Source organism: Tiliqua scincoides, chromosome 2, assembly GCF_035046505.1.
Source record: "Tiliqua scincoides isolate rTilSci1 chromosome 2, rTilSci1.hap2, whole genome shotgun sequence".
Lineage (NCBI taxonomy): Eukaryota > Metazoa > Chordata > Lepidosauria > Squamata > Scincidae > Tiliqua > Tiliqua scincoides.
This window is the reverse complement of record NC_089822.1, coordinates 196,516,078-196,534,843: the sequence shown is the minus strand read 5'-3', so window position 1 is coordinate 196,534,843 and position 18,766 is coordinate 196,516,078. Positions and strand designations below refer to the sequence as shown.

The 18,766-nt window shown below is 43.4% G+C and overlaps 1 protein-coding gene across 5 annotated transcripts in view; it reads right to left on the bottom strand.

Moving 5' to 3' along the window:
* Positions 1 to 18,766, bottom strand: part of LARP1 (La ribonucleoprotein 1, translational regulator) — a 92,617-nt gene that overhangs the window by 26,411 nt on the left and 47,440 nt on the right. For 2 of the 5 annotated variants that reach the window (XM_066618304.1, XM_066618306.1), the window contains exons 2-6: positions 17,343 to 17,404; positions 14,492 to 14,557; positions 5,474 to 5,648; positions 4,747 to 4,878; positions 4,169 to 4,321 (exon numbers count right to left, since the gene is read on the bottom strand). In XM_066618304.1, the coding sequence (XP_066474401.1) occupies positions 4,169 to 4,321; positions 4,747 to 4,878; positions 5,474 to 5,648; positions 14,492 to 14,557; positions 17,343 to 17,404 (588 nt within the window). Of the gene's footprint in view, positions 1 to 4,168; positions 4,322 to 4,746; positions 4,879 to 5,473; positions 5,649 to 9,165; positions 9,257 to 9,986; positions 10,027 to 14,491; positions 14,558 to 17,342; positions 17,405 to 18,766 lie in introns of those variants that run through there. The other 3 variants (XM_066618305.1, XM_066618307.1, XM_066618308.1) reach the window with 3 other exon arrangements.

Below are 18,766 nucleotides of genomic sequence, written 5' to 3'. Positions count from 1 at the left end.
TCTTGGTCGTCAGATTTCTCCTCAGACTTTATTCAAGGCGGTTTACATAGGCAGGCTATTTAAATCCCCGTAGGGATTTTTACAATTGAAAGGTTCTATCTTTCAAGAACCACAACATTTCAGATGTTTCTTTCTGGTCTGGTTTCACATTCTGGCCTCCATCCTCCCACGCTCAGAGCAGATGGAATAACTCGGCTCAGCTTGTCAGCTGCTCCAAGGTCGCACGGTGTCAGTGGCCTCAAACTGGCGACCTGCAAATGTTATCTTCAGGCAAATGGAGGCTCTACCCTCTAGACCAGACCTCTTGATTTGTTATAGAATTGTTAATTTTTTACTCTCTGCCTGCCTGGTTCATGTTCATGGGTAATGCAGTGGGCTGAAGATTTTGGTGTAAAGGGAAGGAAGAAAGACATAGGGTTAGTAGGAATGAAAGGAGTGGGGTGTACAATCCAGATCACAGCAAAAATGCTGTACCTACAAAGGGTTCTCTGGAGCCTGGATTGACGGATGGTAGGCAAGGGATAAGTAGCTTGTGAAAACACTTCACCCATTTGTGGCAGGGGAGCTAGTCTTTCCTACAGAACCAAATCTTTTGATTGATGAAACAGGCCCTCTAGAACAGCAGTTCACAAACTGTGTGTCTGGGACCCACCAGTGGGTCATGACCCAATTTTTGTTGGGTTGCAAAACTGAGCATATTAGGTTATGTGCATCAAGGGTTAAAACAAGCTGCTACTTAGGGGAGGAGCACTAATGCCCAATCACAATTATAGCCACATCCTTGTCATTTATAAATCAAGCAACCACCTCCAGGGCCTCTAAAAGGTTTGTGAACCACTGGTCTGGAACATACATCTCCAAACTACAACCCGTGGCTCTGATCCATTGTTTGGAGATAGCCATCCCCAGTGTGAATGGAACTCACCATTCCACTGTGCTACTTATCTTTTTGCCCTGATCTTCTTCTGAAGTCGCGATAGGCAGCTGTTTCTGCTGCTCAATGTCCCTGCAGGCTTTGCACCCCGATTTTGGGGTGGAAGCGGCTGGCTGGAGCAGCAGCTGGTCCAAGCGTCTTTGGAAGGAGATCAAGACGAAAGATCAGGGCAAAAGATCAGAGACAGCATGGTGGAATGGCAAGTTCGATTCACACAGGGGAGCAGTGGTCTTAAATTTGGAGGCCGCTGCTCTAGAAGATCTGCTGGGCCAGTCAATGGCATGCATTTGGTAAAGGAGGCCAAGGGCTGATCTCAGGTCTCTAACAGAAAGGTAGAAAATAGAAGAGCTTCCCTTCACACACTCCCAAACACTGCGTGCAACCAATTTGATTTTATGAGACAAAGATGAGGAAACATAGGGTTTTGATGGGTCCTTGATGAGGCTGCTCCATCGATCAAGATTACCATGGCTTTTCTATGAAGTTTAGGTGTGTTGTGTTGCCGGAATCACTGTAGCAAAGGGCTAATCACATGAATCTCCCTGGGCAGAGATGGGTCTCAAAGACAGAAAGAAGGTGATGAAGAACATGCAAGGAAGGCAGTAGCCTTGAAGCGAGTTGGGCAAGAAAGCCAAGCTGTCTTTCTTCCAAGGAGGAAGATGGAAAACAGGGGCACTTAGAGAGAGAGAGAGAGAGAGAGAGAACGAGAACGAACACCAGCCCAAGTTGTTTGGTTGGCCAGCCTGCACTGGCTTCAACAGCTTGGTAGAGCTCAGGAAGAAAGGGAGGTGAAAGCTGGAAAAGAAAGGGGGTTGCGGAGTGCTGCTGTTCTGGGTATTGGCTGCCATGGTGGTTCTTGAATGGAGGCTGGAATGGGGGTGATTTGTCACAGCACCAGCAGGTTTTTAATCCACAGATAGGCAGCAAGGCAGAATAGTGACAAACCCATACAGAACAGAGACCAAATGTGGTCCAAAGAACCTTACGCTCTAGAAGCCAAAGGTTTGTATACTTTTTCACCCCATTTAATTCTATGGGATTCTTTAGAAGGGTGACTTTATCAGGAAGTCTTCTATTGTTAGCCAGGGACCATAATGGGTTCTGCCCTTGTCCAGTTGAGAGTGTGGTAGCTGACTGTTGCATTATTTCCAAAATACAGCATCATAATGAGGTTGGTGAGGACCACTGGAAGTATGAAACCTTTCTTCTCTCTTACAAAAGTTGTTGTTCTCAAATTCAGCAGTCTAGAGAAGAGGCTAGGACCATAAACTATTAGATATGCAGTTCCTGTAGGATTTAGACCTAGAAAACTACGTCTCTATTTTGGAGGCATGAAAACAGAAGTATGTTCAGGCAGTAAAGAAGTCCCATCCAAAGATGAAAAGGGGGGGGGGTTATTACATGATTCAAATGTGAAATCAGAAATGTTGCCTTCCTGGCCCATGTCCTCTTGCCAGCAGTCCTTTTAATAGTCACAGTTTTGGTCTGGTCCTTTGTTCTCTAAGTATGTACCCAGCACCAAATATATGCATTTAAATCCATGTCTCCTGCACCTCTTGAATTGTGCAGAAACAATGTTGTACTGACCATACAACACACATGATAGACCAATATATCCAAATGTTTATTAAGGAAACCACATCCCGTAAGACCTGAAAGAAGGTACTGAGGTTTTTGTGAGCTTTCTCAAATTCATAACACTTTCTAGTACCTAAGATTTGCAAGGAGATAAGACAACAGTTTTAAATAGTTCAAAGACTACCTGCCACTTAATCCAGGAGCAAAAAGAATCACGCAGGTTCCCCTCAAGAACAGGAGAAGAAAAAGTACAGTACACTGATCCCTGGGGCATCTGATCACTACGCTTGCTCAAGGAGAAGCTTCTCCTAGCCACTTGTCGACCTGCTCTGCCCCAGCTTTGACTAAGTCAATGGGGCCCCTTCCAGCCACCCTGGTATGCTGCAGATCAAGTCACGCCACAGATCCAGTACGAATTCAATGAGCAGAAGTCACTTCTGTTTTGCAGTTGGCATCAGGGATTTTGGTCACTAAGCAATGCAGCACTGATGTTGCGGTAAGGAAGAACCCCTCCACCATCTTTGGGGAGACCAACAGACAATTATTTGACCTTCAGGGTCCTTCTCTCCATCAATGTAGCCTTGCTACCTTTGGCAGTCTTAATACAATCTCTCTCTTTGATGGGCACCTTGCTGATCCACTGATTTGACTCACCACTGATACCAAGGTTCACCTTTAAATGCCTTGTAATAAGGAAAAATGACCCAAAATCCAATTTCCCACTTTGTGCTGTTAAATAATTATAATTTCATTCCACCAGATTCCATTATTCGCCCCATCTAGTGGCTGAAAATGGTATAGCATATATGCCGATGCATTCTGGGGCAACAATGGAGGAGTAAAAAAACGAGAAGTGGGTCTTTAAATCTATTTTTCCACTGATTTAGTATCCACTGAGGGTTCCGGAATGGAAACCCAGTGGATAATGAGGCACAACCTGCATTCTCAGTGGGGAAATCTTTCCTGTAGACAAAGTTGCATCCTTTGTCCAGATGGGGAAGGATCTCTTACTTTTCCTCTTATTATGTTTCTTCTCTCCCTCTCCGCACCCCAAAGTTGGGAGAAGATTGCGAAAAAGACTGAACACCATTGTGATCCTGGTTGCTACAGCAGGATAGGGCTGGAACTGGTATTCCCAAGGGGCAGGATGAAAATTCAAATTCAGATGTTCCTGCATCAAAGAGCAAGTAGGAGGGACAACCCATGCAAGAACCTCCTTCACAATGAGAGAACCAAGTTGCAATATACAACCACCAAAATAAGGACTACTCAGTTGGTCATTTCTTGAATGACTGTTGTACCAATATACAGACTATGCATTCCTAGAATTTCCAAGCTTCTGCTTTATATATTTCTGCAGCAGCTGTTTAGTTCAAAGTATTCAGCAACTAATACAGCCATCATTTCCAGTACTAATGAAAGTATTAAACAGAGCTGAGAAATGCTACTGTTTACTGTAATGATACATGCACTTCAGTGAATAAACTCAAACAGTGCTGGCTAACAGCCTCATCAAAACAAGTCCGACAACTCCTACTCATTCACATTTCAAGTTAAAGTAGAAATAAGTTGCCCGACAGCTTTATCTGTGGCATCAGCAACACACTATACACAGAAAGAAGCATGACTGCAGACATATTATGGTCTTATACGTACAGCGAGTACCTCCTCTTCCTCTCCCTCTTCCCCGGCCCCGACCACGGCCTCTGCCCCTGAAGGCGCCACGCACAGCTGCACCTTCGCTTTTGACGCTAGAAGTTTCATCATGGTCAGGCCAGCTCCGTTCATGCTTGTTATCCAGGTGCCAAGCTGCAGGAGAATTGGGTGGGAACAGGAAAGGTGAAGTGGCAAAGATGAACAGGAGTTACAACTGATCTTATGTACTTAGAAATTCTGGGTGTGTCATGGATGTTGGTGAAAACCATCTCCTTCTATGCTCACCACTCAGATGAATGATCAAAGTTTAGCCAAAAAGAAACACACGATCCCTTAATAATAACCAGCAATCCGTTTTTAAGAAATGAAAATGAGAAGTCATTGCCCACCAACCAGGTGCATGGCCTTGTGCACATTAATCCACTAGTATCTGAGACAATGATAGAGTCCCAGGACAGGTTTGGAGTTTATTCTATAAAGTGTTGCACATGCACAATGGCCCAAGCATTTAAACAACCACACATACAAACCACTCTTTGTTTTTCTGCTGCTGCCTTCAGTAGAATTTCCACTCATACCTTTTGATTCACTCCGGTTGTTGGAGGGGTGCCGGTGTTGCTCATTCTGCCTGTTGTTGCGAGAAGCTGTTTTGTCCCTTGGTACCTCAGACTTCATGTCTATTTGCAAAGGGACCCATTTGTGTCTGTTGCCTGCAAAACAGAAACATATAATAAAGTTTTAGAGGAAGCACAAATATTAAGTTGCACAAATCCATTCCTCATCCAACAAAAGCATTTCCCGTTATTACTTCACTTACACCCCCGCTTTGGTAGAACACATGCTTTGCACACAGAAAGTCTCAGGTTTAATCTCTGTCAACTCCAGATATGGCTGGCAAAGATCCTGCCAGAAAGCTTGCAAAACTGTTGCCAATTACTGCAGATAATACTGAACTGGATGGACGAATGGTCCAACTAAGTCAGAGGCAGCTATCTATAGCCTTACATGAAACGCCAGGTGGTTCAATGGAGCACTAAAGCATTCTCTCATCCGGCCACCAAAGAGACCCAGACCTGCTGAGCATCAGTAATGATGCTGCATTATGCACCTTCTGATCAGACCTTAGCACCAATTCCTTAAAACCTGCATCCAAAATCCATTTCTCCAGCAAGCTATGCTGTCAAGTCATTTTTGCCAAATTCCACTCAAACAAAAAAAGGAAGGAAGCCCAGAGATGTGACTGCCAGTAATACTGTAAAGATGCCAGATTAACCCATTCTTTAGGCCTACAAAGTCTCCTCTCACCCTTCTTCTTCTGGGCCGATTTCTGGTTTTCATCGTCTCCATTCTTCTCCTCCCCCGATTCATCCGACCTGGCTTTCATATTCTCTTTGCCATCACTCCCTTCCCCTTTCTCTTGCTCCTTCATGCTTTTCTTAATAGGCAGCTTCCGGAGTGATTGGGGCTTGTGTGGCAGCTGCTGGAAATGAGAAAATTGGACATGTAAGAGGGAGGATCACAATGGCAACTCAGTCAACACAAATCACAACTAGCTTATTAAAAGAATTTAAAACACAGCCAGACAAGCTCATTCTCTCAAGCACTCGCAACCACTCGTATGTCTCCCTCCCCCCCAAAACTGAATGCACAGTAACCACTCAGCATCTGTTCCAGTGGCTGTCTGCTGGCGTGCCCATTTGGGTCTTTTAAGATTGTGAGCTTTTTGGACAGGGAACCATCTCATTTATTTTGAAATGTAAATCGCTTTGTGAACATTTTGTTTTGTTGAAAAGCAGCACATGAGGACTATGCTAAGAATTCCACTACTAGCTACCTTCAGGAGATATTCTATTTGTGAAGAAGGGCAGCTTGATATCCTAAGAAGTCATTAAAAAGTTTTTGCACAGTATTATAGTACCACCATCTTCCCAAGCAGAAGGGATACCAACAAAACCCCAGTTGAATTGCAGAAAAAAGCGTGTACTTGGCACAAAAGCATTACAGAAATAAAGGTCTTTCCCAATTATTTCTGCCTCATTCAAAAGCCTGACAAGGCAGGATACCAGGATTGAGGAATGAAGTAGCCGATCTCTTAACTAAAATATGCAACTTGTCCCTTAAAACGGTCATTGTGCCAGAGGACTGGAGGACAGGAAATGTCATACCAATCTTTAAAAGGGGAAGGGGGGAAAACCCGGGAAACTATAGGCCAGTCAGCCTAACATTTGATGAGGTGTTCCCAGTAAGATGACTGAATGCTTCATCAAAGATAAAATCCTAAAACACATAGACAAACAAGCCTTGCGGAGGGAGAATCAGCATGACTTCTGTAAGGGTAAGTTGTGCCTCACGAACCTTTTAGAATTCTTTGAAAAGGTCAACAGGCATGTGGATGCAGGAGAACCTGCGGATATTATATATCTGGATGTTCAAAAGGCATTTGATCTGTATGGTTCCTCACCAAAGGCTGCTGAGGAAACTCCATAGTCATGGAATTAGAGGGCGGGTCCTCTCATGGATTAGAAACTGGTTGAGGTCCAGGAAGCGAGTGGGGTGAAGAATAACGGGCAAATCTCTCACAAAAACCCTTTGCTTCCGACAAACAAACTTCCTTCAAATGAGGAGGCTGGTTAGAAGGAGGCTGAAAGGGAAGGTAAAAGGAGTCCAATCTCTCCAGAGTGCATGGAAGTTGCTCAAATCAACAGTAATAGAGACCCAGTGGAAGTGTATACCGCAAAGGAAGAAGGGTTCGACTAAGTCCAGGAGGATACCCGCATGGCTAACCAGCCAAGTTAGAAAGGCCATAAGGGGCAAGGAAGCTTCCTTCTATAAATGGAAGTCTTGCCCTAATGAGGAGAATAAAAAGGAACATAAACTGTGGCAAAAGAAATGTAAGAAGGTGATACGGGAGGCCAAGTGTGACTATGAGAAACACATAGCCAGCAGCATTAAGGGGAATAATAAAAGCTTCTTCAAATATGTTAGAAGCAAGAAACCCACCAGAGAAGCGGTTGGCCCTCTGGATGGTGGGGGTGGGAAAGGGAAGATAAAAGGAGACTTAGAGATGGCGGAGAAATTAAATGAGTTCTTTGCATCTGTCTTCACGGCAGAAGACCTTGGGTAGGTACCGCTGCCCAAACAGCCCCTCCTGACCAAGGAATTAAGTCAGATAGAGGTTAAATGACAAGATGTTTCAGACTTCATTGATAAATTAAAGATCAATAAGTCACCGGGCCCTGATAGCATCCACCCAAGAGTTATTAAGGAATTAAAGAATGAAGTTGCTAATCTCTTGACTAAAATGAGCAACTTGTCCCTCAAAACGGCCACGGTGCCAGAGGATTGGAGGATAGCAAATGTCACACCGATTTTTAAAAAGGGGGGACCCCGGGAAATTATAGGCCGGTCAGCCTAACATCTATACCGGGTAATATGGTGGAATGCCTCATCAAAGATAGAATTTCAAAACACATAGACGAACAAACCTTGCTGAGGGAGAATCAGCATGGCTTCTGTAAGGGTAAGTCTTGCCTCACAAGCCTTTTAGAATTCTTTGAAAAGGTCAACAGGCATGTGGATGCGGGAGAACCTGTGGACATTACATATCTGGACATTCAGAAGGCGTTTGACACGGTCCCTCACCAAAGGCTACTGAAAAAACTCCACAGTCAGGGAATTAGAGAGCAGGTCCTCTCCTGGATTGAAACCTGGTTGAAGACCAGGAAACAGAGAGTGGGTGTTAATGGGCAATTTTCACAATGGAGAGAAGTGAAAAGCGGTGTGCCCAAGGATCTGTCCTGGGACTGGTGCTCTTCAACCTCTTCATAAATGACATGGAGACAGGGCTGAGCAGTGAGGTGGTTAAGTTTGCAGACGACACCAAACTTTTCCGAGTGGTGAAGACCAGAAGTGATTGTGAGGAGCTCAAGAAGGATCTCTCCAGACTGGCAGAATGGGCAGCAAAATGGCAGATGTGCTTCAATGTCAGTAAGTGTAAGGTCATGCACATTGGGGCAAAAAATCAAAACTTTAGATATAGGCTGATGGGTGTCTGTGAAAGATCAGGAGAGAGATTGTTGCAAGCTGCTGTGCTCAGGCCGCTGGGACGGCTCCGATATCTGCTGCTGGAGCTCCACCGACGGCGTGGCATGCAGATAGCTGCCCAGTTGTTATTGTGCCTATCTCCCAAGGTCGGAGCGCTCTCTGCTCCCGGCGAGAAAGAAAGACTCAAAGGCAGAAGTTTGAGTCCCAGCCCTTTCATTTGCAACCTCTTCATAAATGACCTGAAGACAGGGTTGGGCAGTGAGGTTGCAAAGTTTGCAGATGACACCAAACTTTTCCAAGTGGTGAAGACCAGAAGTGATTGTGAGGAGCTCCAGAAGGATCTCTCCAGACTGGCAGAATGGGCAACAAAATGGCAGATGCGCTTCAATGTCAGTAAGTGTAAAGTCATGCACATTGGGGCAAAAAATCAAAACTTTAGATATAGGCTGATGGGTTCTGAGCTGTCTGTGACAGATCAGGAGAGAGATCTTGGGGTGGTGGTGGACAGGTCGATGAAAGTGTCCACCCAATGTGCGGCGGCAGTGAAGAAGGCCAATTCTATGCTTGGGATCATTAGAAAAGGTATTGAGAACAAAACGGCTAATATTAAAATGCCGTTGTACAAATCGATGGTAAGGCCACACCTGGAGTATTGTGTCCAGTTCTGGTTGCCGCATCTCAAAAAAGACATAGTGGAAATGGAAAAAGTGCAAAAGAACGCGACTAAAATGATTACTGGGCTGGGGCACCTTCCTTATGAGGAAAGGCTATGGCGTTTGGGTCTCTTCAGCCTAGAAAAGAGACACGATTGAGACAAACAAAATTATGCATGGGAAGGATAAAGTGGATAGAGAGATGCTCTTTACACTCTCACATAACACCAGAACCAGGGAACATCCACTGAAATTGTGTGTTGGGAGAATTAGGACAGACAAAAGAAAATATTTCTTTACTCAGCGTGTGATTGGTCTGTGGAACTCCTTGCCACAGGATGTGGTGACGGCATCTGGCCTGGATGCCTTTAAAAGGGGACTGGACAAGTTTCTGGAAGAAAAATACATTACGGGTTACAAGCCATGATGTGGTGCAACCTCCTGATTTTAGAAATGGGCTATGCCAGATGCAAGGGAGGGTACTAGAATGAGGTCTCTTGTTATCTGGTGTGCTCCCTGGGGCATTTGGTGGGCTGCTGTGAGATACAGGAAGCTGGACTAGATGGGCCTATGGCCTGATCCAGTGGGGCTGTTCTTATGTTCTAAGCAGAGAGTGGGCGTAATGGGCAGTTTTCACAATGGACAGAGGTTAAAAGTGATGTGCCCAAAAGATCAGCCCTGGAGCTGGCATTTTTCAACTTGTTCATAAATGACCTGGAGACAGGGTTGAGCAGCAAGGTGGCCAAGTTTGTAGACAACATCAAATTTTTCTGAGTGATGAAGACCAGAACAGATTGTAAAGAGCTCCAGGAGACTCTCTCCAAACCTGCAGAATGGGCAGCAAAATGGCAGACGTGTTTCAATGTAAGTAAGTGTAAAGTCATGCGCATTGGGGCAAAGAATCAAAACTTTACATATAGGCTAATTGGTTCTTAGCTGTCTGTGACAGATCAGGAGAGATCTTGGGGTGCTGGTGGATAGCTTGATGAAGGTGTTGACCCAATGTGCGGTAGCAGTGAAGAAAGCTACGTAATTTCATGCTTGGGATTATTAGAAAAGGTATTGAGAATGAGACAGCCAATATAATAATGCTGTTGTACAAATGGATAGTAAGGCCACACCTGGAGTACTGCGTTCAGTTCTGTTCGCCACATCTCAGAAAGGATATAGAAGAAATAGGAAAAGTGCAGGAGAGAGCAACCAAAATGATTACTGAGCTGGGGTACTTCCCTTACGAGGAAAGGCTACAGCGTTTGGGGCTCTTCAGTCTAGAAAAGAGGCACCTGAGGAGAGACATGATTGAGACATACAAAATTATGCAGGGGATGGATAGAGAGACACTCTTTTCCCTCTCACAAAACACCAGAACCAGGGGACATTCATTAAAATTGCGTGTTGGGAGAGTTAAGACAGACAAAAGAAAATATTTCTTTACTCACTGTGCAGTTCAGTCTGTGGAATTCCTTGCCACAGGATGCGATGATGGCATCTGGCCTAGATGCCTTTAAGAGGGGACTGGACAAGTTTCTGGGGAAACGTCTATCACGGTTTATAAGCCATGATGGGTATGTGCAACCTCTTTATGTTAGAGATGGGCTACCTCAGAATGCCAGATGCAGGTTGTATCTTGCTATCTTGTGTGCTCCCTGAAACATTTGGTGGGCCACTGCGAGATACAGAAAGATGGACTAGAGGGGCCTATGGCCCGATCCAGCGGTGCTCTTCTTATATTCAAACCCAACTCACAAGAGACCACTGCCAAGCTGGGAAGCTACTGCCAAAGGGGAGGAAAGTCCCAAAATAGAAGCGCCTTGAGCACTTCTGAATCTGTGTTGTGCCTCTCTTTAGGTGGTTATACCATTCACAATAAAGCCCCAAGACAAACAGCAAGATACTGGCTTAAGTAGTCAAGTTTGGTGCTGACTATTTTCATCTGCTTCATCCTCTCACAGTAATCCCCAGCCTTGACTGAACGTTTGGTAAATTTACCTTCTCTGCTATAGATCACTGTGGTCAGGTTTTAGACTGGGTTTCAGGCTGCAGTCCCAGAATAGCAGCGCTGAGCTAGGGAGCATAGTGGGCAGGGAAACCCCTAAAAGGAAATCCTCTGCCCTAGACCTGTAATGAGCTATTCCTGGCTTTCTCTTAAGCAGAGACTTAGCACCCCCAAAAATTGTTGCTCAGACTGAACTCTCAGCACTATGGCAAGGTAGAAATGGAAAACTCTGGGTTATAGCATAAATTCTGTTTCTCCCACTCCACTCCTGCATCTAACACTCACCCCCCCCCAGTACCTGGATCAAATACTCCTACATAACTCTCAGAAAACTTATACAAGAATGATACGCTGCATGTTAATCGGCAAGAATGCACCAATAAAATAAATGCACCAATAAAAATCATTTAGGGGATGTAGCTATTCTGCAGCTATATTTATGCCAAAATGTGCATGTCATTTTTTATTCTCCTTCCTTTAGTCTTGAGCAGGGGTCTCTAAACTTTTTGGCCAAAGGGCCACATCAAATATTTGGCACAGTGTCGAGAGCCGGGAAAAAAAATATAAAATTTAAATAAATACATTAGAGATGGAACTTAGATGAATGAATGAATAAATGGGCTCAAATGTCGAGGACTTCTCAAAGTACGAACACAGTCCAAGAAATAAAGCACACACTTAAACGGACCCCCATTCTCCCACCCCTCAAGCACAACTCTGGTTGTGTTTGGACAACTGGTCCAGAGGCTCTCAGGGAATCAGAGGCTGGCCGCGGGCTGGAAAGAGGCTCGCCATGGGCCGCATCTGGCTCCCGGGCTGGGGTTTGGTGACTCCTGGTCTTGACCATAATAAATCCACTTCTTTTAACAGATCCATTTATGGCATCCTGGGCGTCACAATCCCGCAGGGCAACAGAAAAAACTGTATTGCTCTCTAAGGAGAGTGGCGACTGGTGGTGATGGCAGCAACAGCACTTTGTGCTGCCGCCAACTAAGTAAAAAAAGGGGGGTTTCAGACTTACCAAAGACAGTGGCTGGAGTTACCACAAAACCAGGTCCTTGCCACCACTGCCGCTGAATAAGTAAAAAACCCCCACACATGCACCTTTTTTACTTAGTCGGCAATGGTGGTGACATGAACCCAAAAGTGCTGTTGCCACTGTGTCACCAGCCTCTACAAGCACTTAGTTTTTCCACTTACCTCTGAGTGAATGTTGGGAACTACTGACTTAATGGCTTTGTTTTGAGGTATTTATTATTGAGCATGCTCAAATAGTTTGGCACCAAGTAGGAGGGACTTGCTATAATAAAGAAGTGTCCCCATGGGAAGTGCATAACTGACAAGAAACAGGAATGGGACTACCATGATGGGGTCTGATGATAGCAATGAGCTCTGCTAGTGGTAATTTTTTTTCCTCTCCTAGGCCTCATTCTTTTTCTTTCCAGAAGTTCAAAATCAGTACTGAGAATCAAGAAGAGGGAAAAGAAACAGACAATTGATCAACTTAAGAATGTAAACAGAAACCCACTTTCAAGCATGCAGGTGGATTCAGTAAAAGAAGGCAAAGATAAGAGTGGGAAACACACTGGAGAAAAGAGAAAGGTGCCCTTTAATCCTCTTTCCTTTATACACACACACCATGTCACAACAGCTGTATGAGTACCCCAGCCAAAGGACATCTGGCTTCTTTCCCCTCTTCCCTTGATAGAAGTAGACACTGGTAAATAATGAAGCCGTAGAGAATCTGAGCATTAAGAAGGTACACTTTGCCCACTGCACAAAAGTTATTTTTTAACCTGTGTTGCAAATGATTTACTATATTTAAAAAAGAAAAAAGAACACTGTACTGAGGGGGAAGAAACACCTCCACAATCTAGAGGACAAATTCAAAACACCCCGTTTTCAAAATTAGGAAATGAATGTCTGATCTCAAAGTCTTTTTTTTCCAAAGGGAAAACTCAAGTAACATGCAAGTGCTTTGTGTAGAAAGCCTTCAAAGGAATCCTCCTTATGTTAAGCATTGCAGAGGGTAAACAAAGCTAGGAACATACGAGTTCCAGGTTATGCCACTGTGCCTGTGAAAGCTTTTATAATTACAACCTGCCAGGTAGCATCCTAATTGTAAGACACAGGGCTGGCTTTGAGTACTGTATCTGTGGCATTACTCCCCTTACAACTGCACAGAGATGAGCTTTGTAGCAGCACCTGCATTAAACCATTCTAGCCCATTTTGTGCACAAAACTTTTTCCCAGAATGCACTTATAAGAATGTGTCAGCTTTGCATTACCACTAACATGAGGCAGCAGGAACAGAAACAAGTCATTTTAATCAGTGTATGGAAAAATACTTTCACTGCAGCTGACTACAGTTTCTTCCTATTACTACCCCAAAGAGACTTTTTAAAAATCGCACACAAATAAGGTAAAAGACACAAAACAGGAATCTGAAAGCAAAAGTTTAGGAGAAAACTTGACTTGGAATAAGTGCTAAGTAGGACCAACCAAATGATAATTAAATCATTTTCAAGACTGCCTTCTATATATGTGTGCGTGCATTGCCCGTGTGCAATTTTAAACAGCATGCAAATATGGGTAAGTAAAACTTTAGGAGAACACAGCTGGGATGGAGAGTAATCCAATTTTAAGAGGAAGGGGTTAAACTCGTCAACAAGAAAAAACCAACAGGTCAAAAATTCTATGAAGTTAGTAAGTGAACAATGAAAAGGAACAATGAAAAGGTACAAAAGGGGAAATATGCAAGTTATTCCTTTGTTACTATTTTGTATTGTTGAAGTTCCCCCCAAATGTGGTGTTTATGCTAATTCATTAAGAGTTCAAATACTTAATATTTTTGATGCACAATCCCTACCTCCTTTCAACATCTCTGAATCTTATTGTGAAAGTTAAAAATAAACATTCTGCATTAAAAACTTGCATCCTTTCAAAAATGCTCGCAGAAGTCTATCAGAGACACACACATTAAGTTCTCTTCAGAAGTACAATTCTTGCCTCCTTTATCTCCATTTAGGGCTTTAGCAGCACTAGGGATGCAAGTACATCTCATTTGGCTTCTTTGTATTTTTGCTTTGTGTACGACATACTCATTTCCAGCTGCTCTGTATAAGCGGACAAAGTTCTCATCTTTGTGCAACTCCCTCCCTCTAGCCTTCCGAGTCTGCTCAACCAAAGCAGTATGAAGACAATGGGAATTCCTACCCCTGAATACATATCTTGTAGAAACAAGTGCCACATACAACTCACAGGATGCAAACAGGAAGACTATACAAGAGACACTGCATTTTAAAATACCAGATATGTGATCACAAGTAAAACGAAGTTGTGTATTCTAATGCATTGTGACGTGTTAAGACCACACTAATACAATACATATTTCCACTTTGTTTCTAAAAGGAAAAGTGTGCCTGCCCAGAGCTTTATACATAACACTGATTCATAGAATGTAAACAGCTGGAAGGAACCTTGGAGGTCATCTAGTTCAATTCCTGCTCAGCACAGACACTACAGCATCCCAGACAGAAGCCACCCAGCCTGTTTCCAAGAGTACCATTCATTCATATCCATTCAAAAAGCAGAAGCTTCCTACTTAACAGGCTGCAATGTGCATTTTACCTGGACGCTTTTGTGAGCTATTTCTCCTGGTGTTGGCCAGTTTGTGGCATCCCCAAAGTCACCAACCTAGTTAGATAAAGGAGAGATAATGAATCAACAGTGTATCATACACCAACTGCAGCTTCCTATCTGTAAAAACACTACAGTATTTCTCCAGTGTGAGAACTTACGAATATTTTTAGTCAAAGCACAGTGCGAGGGACAGAGTATTTGAGATGTGTGATGCTATTAAGAGTAGACTGAATGGGCACTATGTGCTTCTAGATTATTCCAGAGACATTACGCTCCAACTCTGTCACCCTGTGATACATGGATTAATTCAGAGTTGGACAAAATATCTTAAGTCACTTAAAAGGTACTCTTCTGCTTTAGCAGCACTAGGGCTGCAAGCACATCTTATTTGGCTTCTTTGCATTTTTGCAAAGACACTTATCACTCAAAGTCTCTTCTAGCATGTGAACGGTTCCTAGCCATCTTCCAATCTGTAATTTCTACAGCCCAGTGAGAGTGATTTGTTCCCCTTTAAAGTGCACTGGAAGCCAGACATAACTACAAGTTCATTTTACTAACACAGTGCCACCTAGTGGGCAACATATTCACTTACACTGGCAGCTAAGCTTCAACCAATTGCTTAACAATGCAAACACAGAAGTTTGATGTTTAACCAATACATCAGTAACCTCCTATACAGTGAAGGGGAGCCAGCCAAAAGGTCAATGATAGTGGCTTCTGATTTTAGTTAACAGTATTCCTTGCTCTGACACCGAATTGCTTTGAAGAGACCAAGTGCAACTTAAGGACGACTTTCCACGTTTCAGGAAATTCAAAAGCAACCAACTTGCTAGTGCTGCAACACAGCTCTTTTTGTGCATTTGGGGAAATGGATACAGGTACGAATTCCTCTGGAGCTTCTGCAACTCCTCCTTTGCATCTCCTACTCTACGTTTCCTGCCACATGTAAAGTCAATTGAGGATACAATTTACTTACACAAAATGCTTGCTTGAACAAAAAAAATGCAGTCACTAGAGACATTAGATAAAAGGATCAGACAGCAAATAAATGAAGTCCTCAGAGGTAGGTGCTCTTACATGAAATTCCATAAAAGGCTGCTTCTACTGTGGGAGGATTTCAGTGTCCTTATACATGACCTGTCATTTCCTTCTTGCTTGTTTAATTGACTGTATGAAGTTAGCCGTCGGCAGCCGTCTCACCCACAGAGCCCATCTTTCTTGCTGCATTACTGCCACTAGGTTTTCAAATTATTCCACACTTTTTCATTTGATATCACAGTCTTTCTGGTATGTGTTACTTTCAGCAATCTCGGTCATGAATGAGTGAGCCCAACTTGGCCAAGCGCAAGCACATCTTGAGCTTTGCCCTCCAGTAGGGTCATAACTGCAGATAAAAATCAATGGTATATCCTGCTTTCAACCATGTCCAGTTTCTAATTCTTGATATTCCCATGGAATTTCTCCCACTCTGGTCCACAAGACATCACCCTTAAAGCTCTCCTAAAATCTGTATTGGAGTCACTATAATGTAAGCAGAAATCCATATACTAGATATTGAGTTTCCTAAAACTCAACCCTGTAACCTCATATAAAGAGAAAGATCTTAGAGAGGTTAAATGAAACAGAAGACAGCATGAAAGTACACCTTTAGAAATAGACACTTTTCATCCATTTAACAATAAAACTTTACCATTATTTCCTACAGGCAAAGAGCTTTGTTTTAAGGGAGTGGTTGCCAGTGCCTAGAGATCATGCCAGAATCATCTTAAGTTTTTTACTCTCTCAAGGTATAATGACCAACCCCAAACATTCAACTTCTACAAGCAAACTACTGTGGAACATTAAAATGCTTTAACCTGCAATGCCACAAGGCAGAATGGTTGCTCCAATGGCACCATCTGGTAGCAAGAGAGGGTGCACTGAACGAGATGGTACAGCAGAGGCCTACTGTTCACAAAGTAATACGAATCAGTGACTGTCTTTGGTTGGCATCTCCATCAGCACATCCTCCCCAACAGAGCAAACTGCACTGCTTTCAAAGCAGTACCCAGCAGCCATCTAGGCAGAGGCTCTGCCACAAGGATTAGCCACTTATCTACACCCAAATCAAGCTATGTACTGCAGACCACCATGCATCACAAGCTCAGAAGAGATGCACCAAAACTAAGGACTGGTGGCTCAAAGCATAACATGCTTATGGTATGTTATGAACAGATTCTCTAAATAGCACTGTTTATCAAAAACATGCCTGGAGGCCAACACTGGCAGAAGGATCAAAACTGAAGGGCGGGCGACTGAAAAGACATGCCTTTGGAGGTTTGTTTGTGTTTTGTAAACAAGGTAGTACAGCCCCCAAAATCTCCATTTTCTTGCTGATAAAAACCTACAAACAGGGCTTTGGGAGTGTATACCATCGAACCAGCACAAAATAGCACACAGTGTAACTACGTCTCAGGGACTGTGCAAAGCAGCATTTAATGAATAATCAGAATGGTTGCATGTGTGTGCAGGTACTGAAAGTCTTGTACACTTTGTAGCCCAGATGTTCTGGCATGACAGGAAAATTACAACTGCGTAAGAAAATGATACACGGGATCAACATAAGATTCTAGGGTGACAGAGATTTTTTTTTGAGAACATCGTCACTGCCTTGAAAGTGCAACGTTCTAACAATAAGAGTTCTTAATGAGAAGTTCATTTTGCTGCTGCACACCCAATTAAAGTGGGCTTCCATATGCTGCCATAAAATAGATACATTTGGGCCAGCCCAAAACAGATCACTATGTTAAGCCTGCTTCTCAGCTTAACTGACAGATAGGAAGAGACACAAAGTATTTACCTTGCTGCCTTTCCGTTGCCTCGGGTTTGCTGCCTTCACCACCTTGGCAGGAGTTGAATGCTCTGGTGAGAGGGGAGAAAGCCAAAAAGTTAATATTCCAAAGTACAATTAGACTATGCATACACTGCCACCCCCTCCCCCATATACCTTTCAGGTTCTACACTACAGCATTATCCCATGCAACCATATCTAACTAGCCACCACACAAATATGCACACAAAAAGATTTTTCCTCCCTTCTGAGTAGGTCCAGCATTTGGGAAAACCCAGTATCTCTCCCAGAAGTATTAGGAGCAGGAGTCTGAGACATAATATCAAGGCCAATACACACAGCCACTGGCCTACAGTTGTTCAACAGGTTGCTATAAATACTGGTGCCCCCCCCCCAAAGTTATTTGCTCATGGAGAGAATTGTTTTCTTTCTTCTTAGTCACCGTAAAACAGGTAATATTCCGTTTTCCTATAGAACATCAGCCTGCATTTCACTTGTATAACCACTAATGAGACCAACAATATTCTTCAGAGATGCTGGAAACCACCATAATAAATCAATCAATGATAAAATCAAAATCCCCACCACACACACTACTCAAGGCAAAAGGTTCAGAATGTCCATCAGAAGCTGATCATGCAGCAAGGCCTATACCAAGTCCCCTACATGCGTACATTCCATTCCAGAGACCTACATGAAGTCAAAACAGCCAGCTCTTGCCAGTGCTATTGTGCCTATGCAAAAGGACTGTAAAGGAGGTACTGTACCTATGCAGAAGTTCCTACACAGCCACCTATAACTTGGATGTCTGTAAGTTGAGGAGACAGTGTGTTCCACCTTTTAGTTTACAATTAGCATCCAGAGAATTCCTGTTGTGCAAATCTTTACGCTAGTAACGGACTGTACAGGAGCACTCAAAACATGCTCTATGGTCACATAGTTCAGTTTTGCCCAGCAACAGAAAAGAGAAGGACAAGAACAAAGCAGCACATTACTACTGTTTTCGGATTAGCAGCCCATGTGAGGATGGTTTGAAACAAACATGATACCACAGCCTTTTGAATGTACCATTGCGTCTTCATTTGGCTGGTAACACATGATCACCATTTCAAGAACCTTAGTAGATGACATGCACCCATCAAAACACCTCCTTCAGTCTGATAGCATTACCTGCACAATACACCTCATGGGCAGTGGGTCATAACTAGTCTGCCAGGCAATTCACATCCAAGCCAGACTCAATAACTTTCCAGTTTGCAGTGTGAAGCATTAAACTAAGGAGAAAGCTGTGCACAGAGCTTTCTGAAGAGTTCTGAAGGCAAATATTTATCATTTGCCTTCAGAACACAGTCATAGATCTGAAATAAATGCAAGAACTGGATTTGATATTGTTCAAGCACATATGATGTATCATACAACAACTTTTACTATAG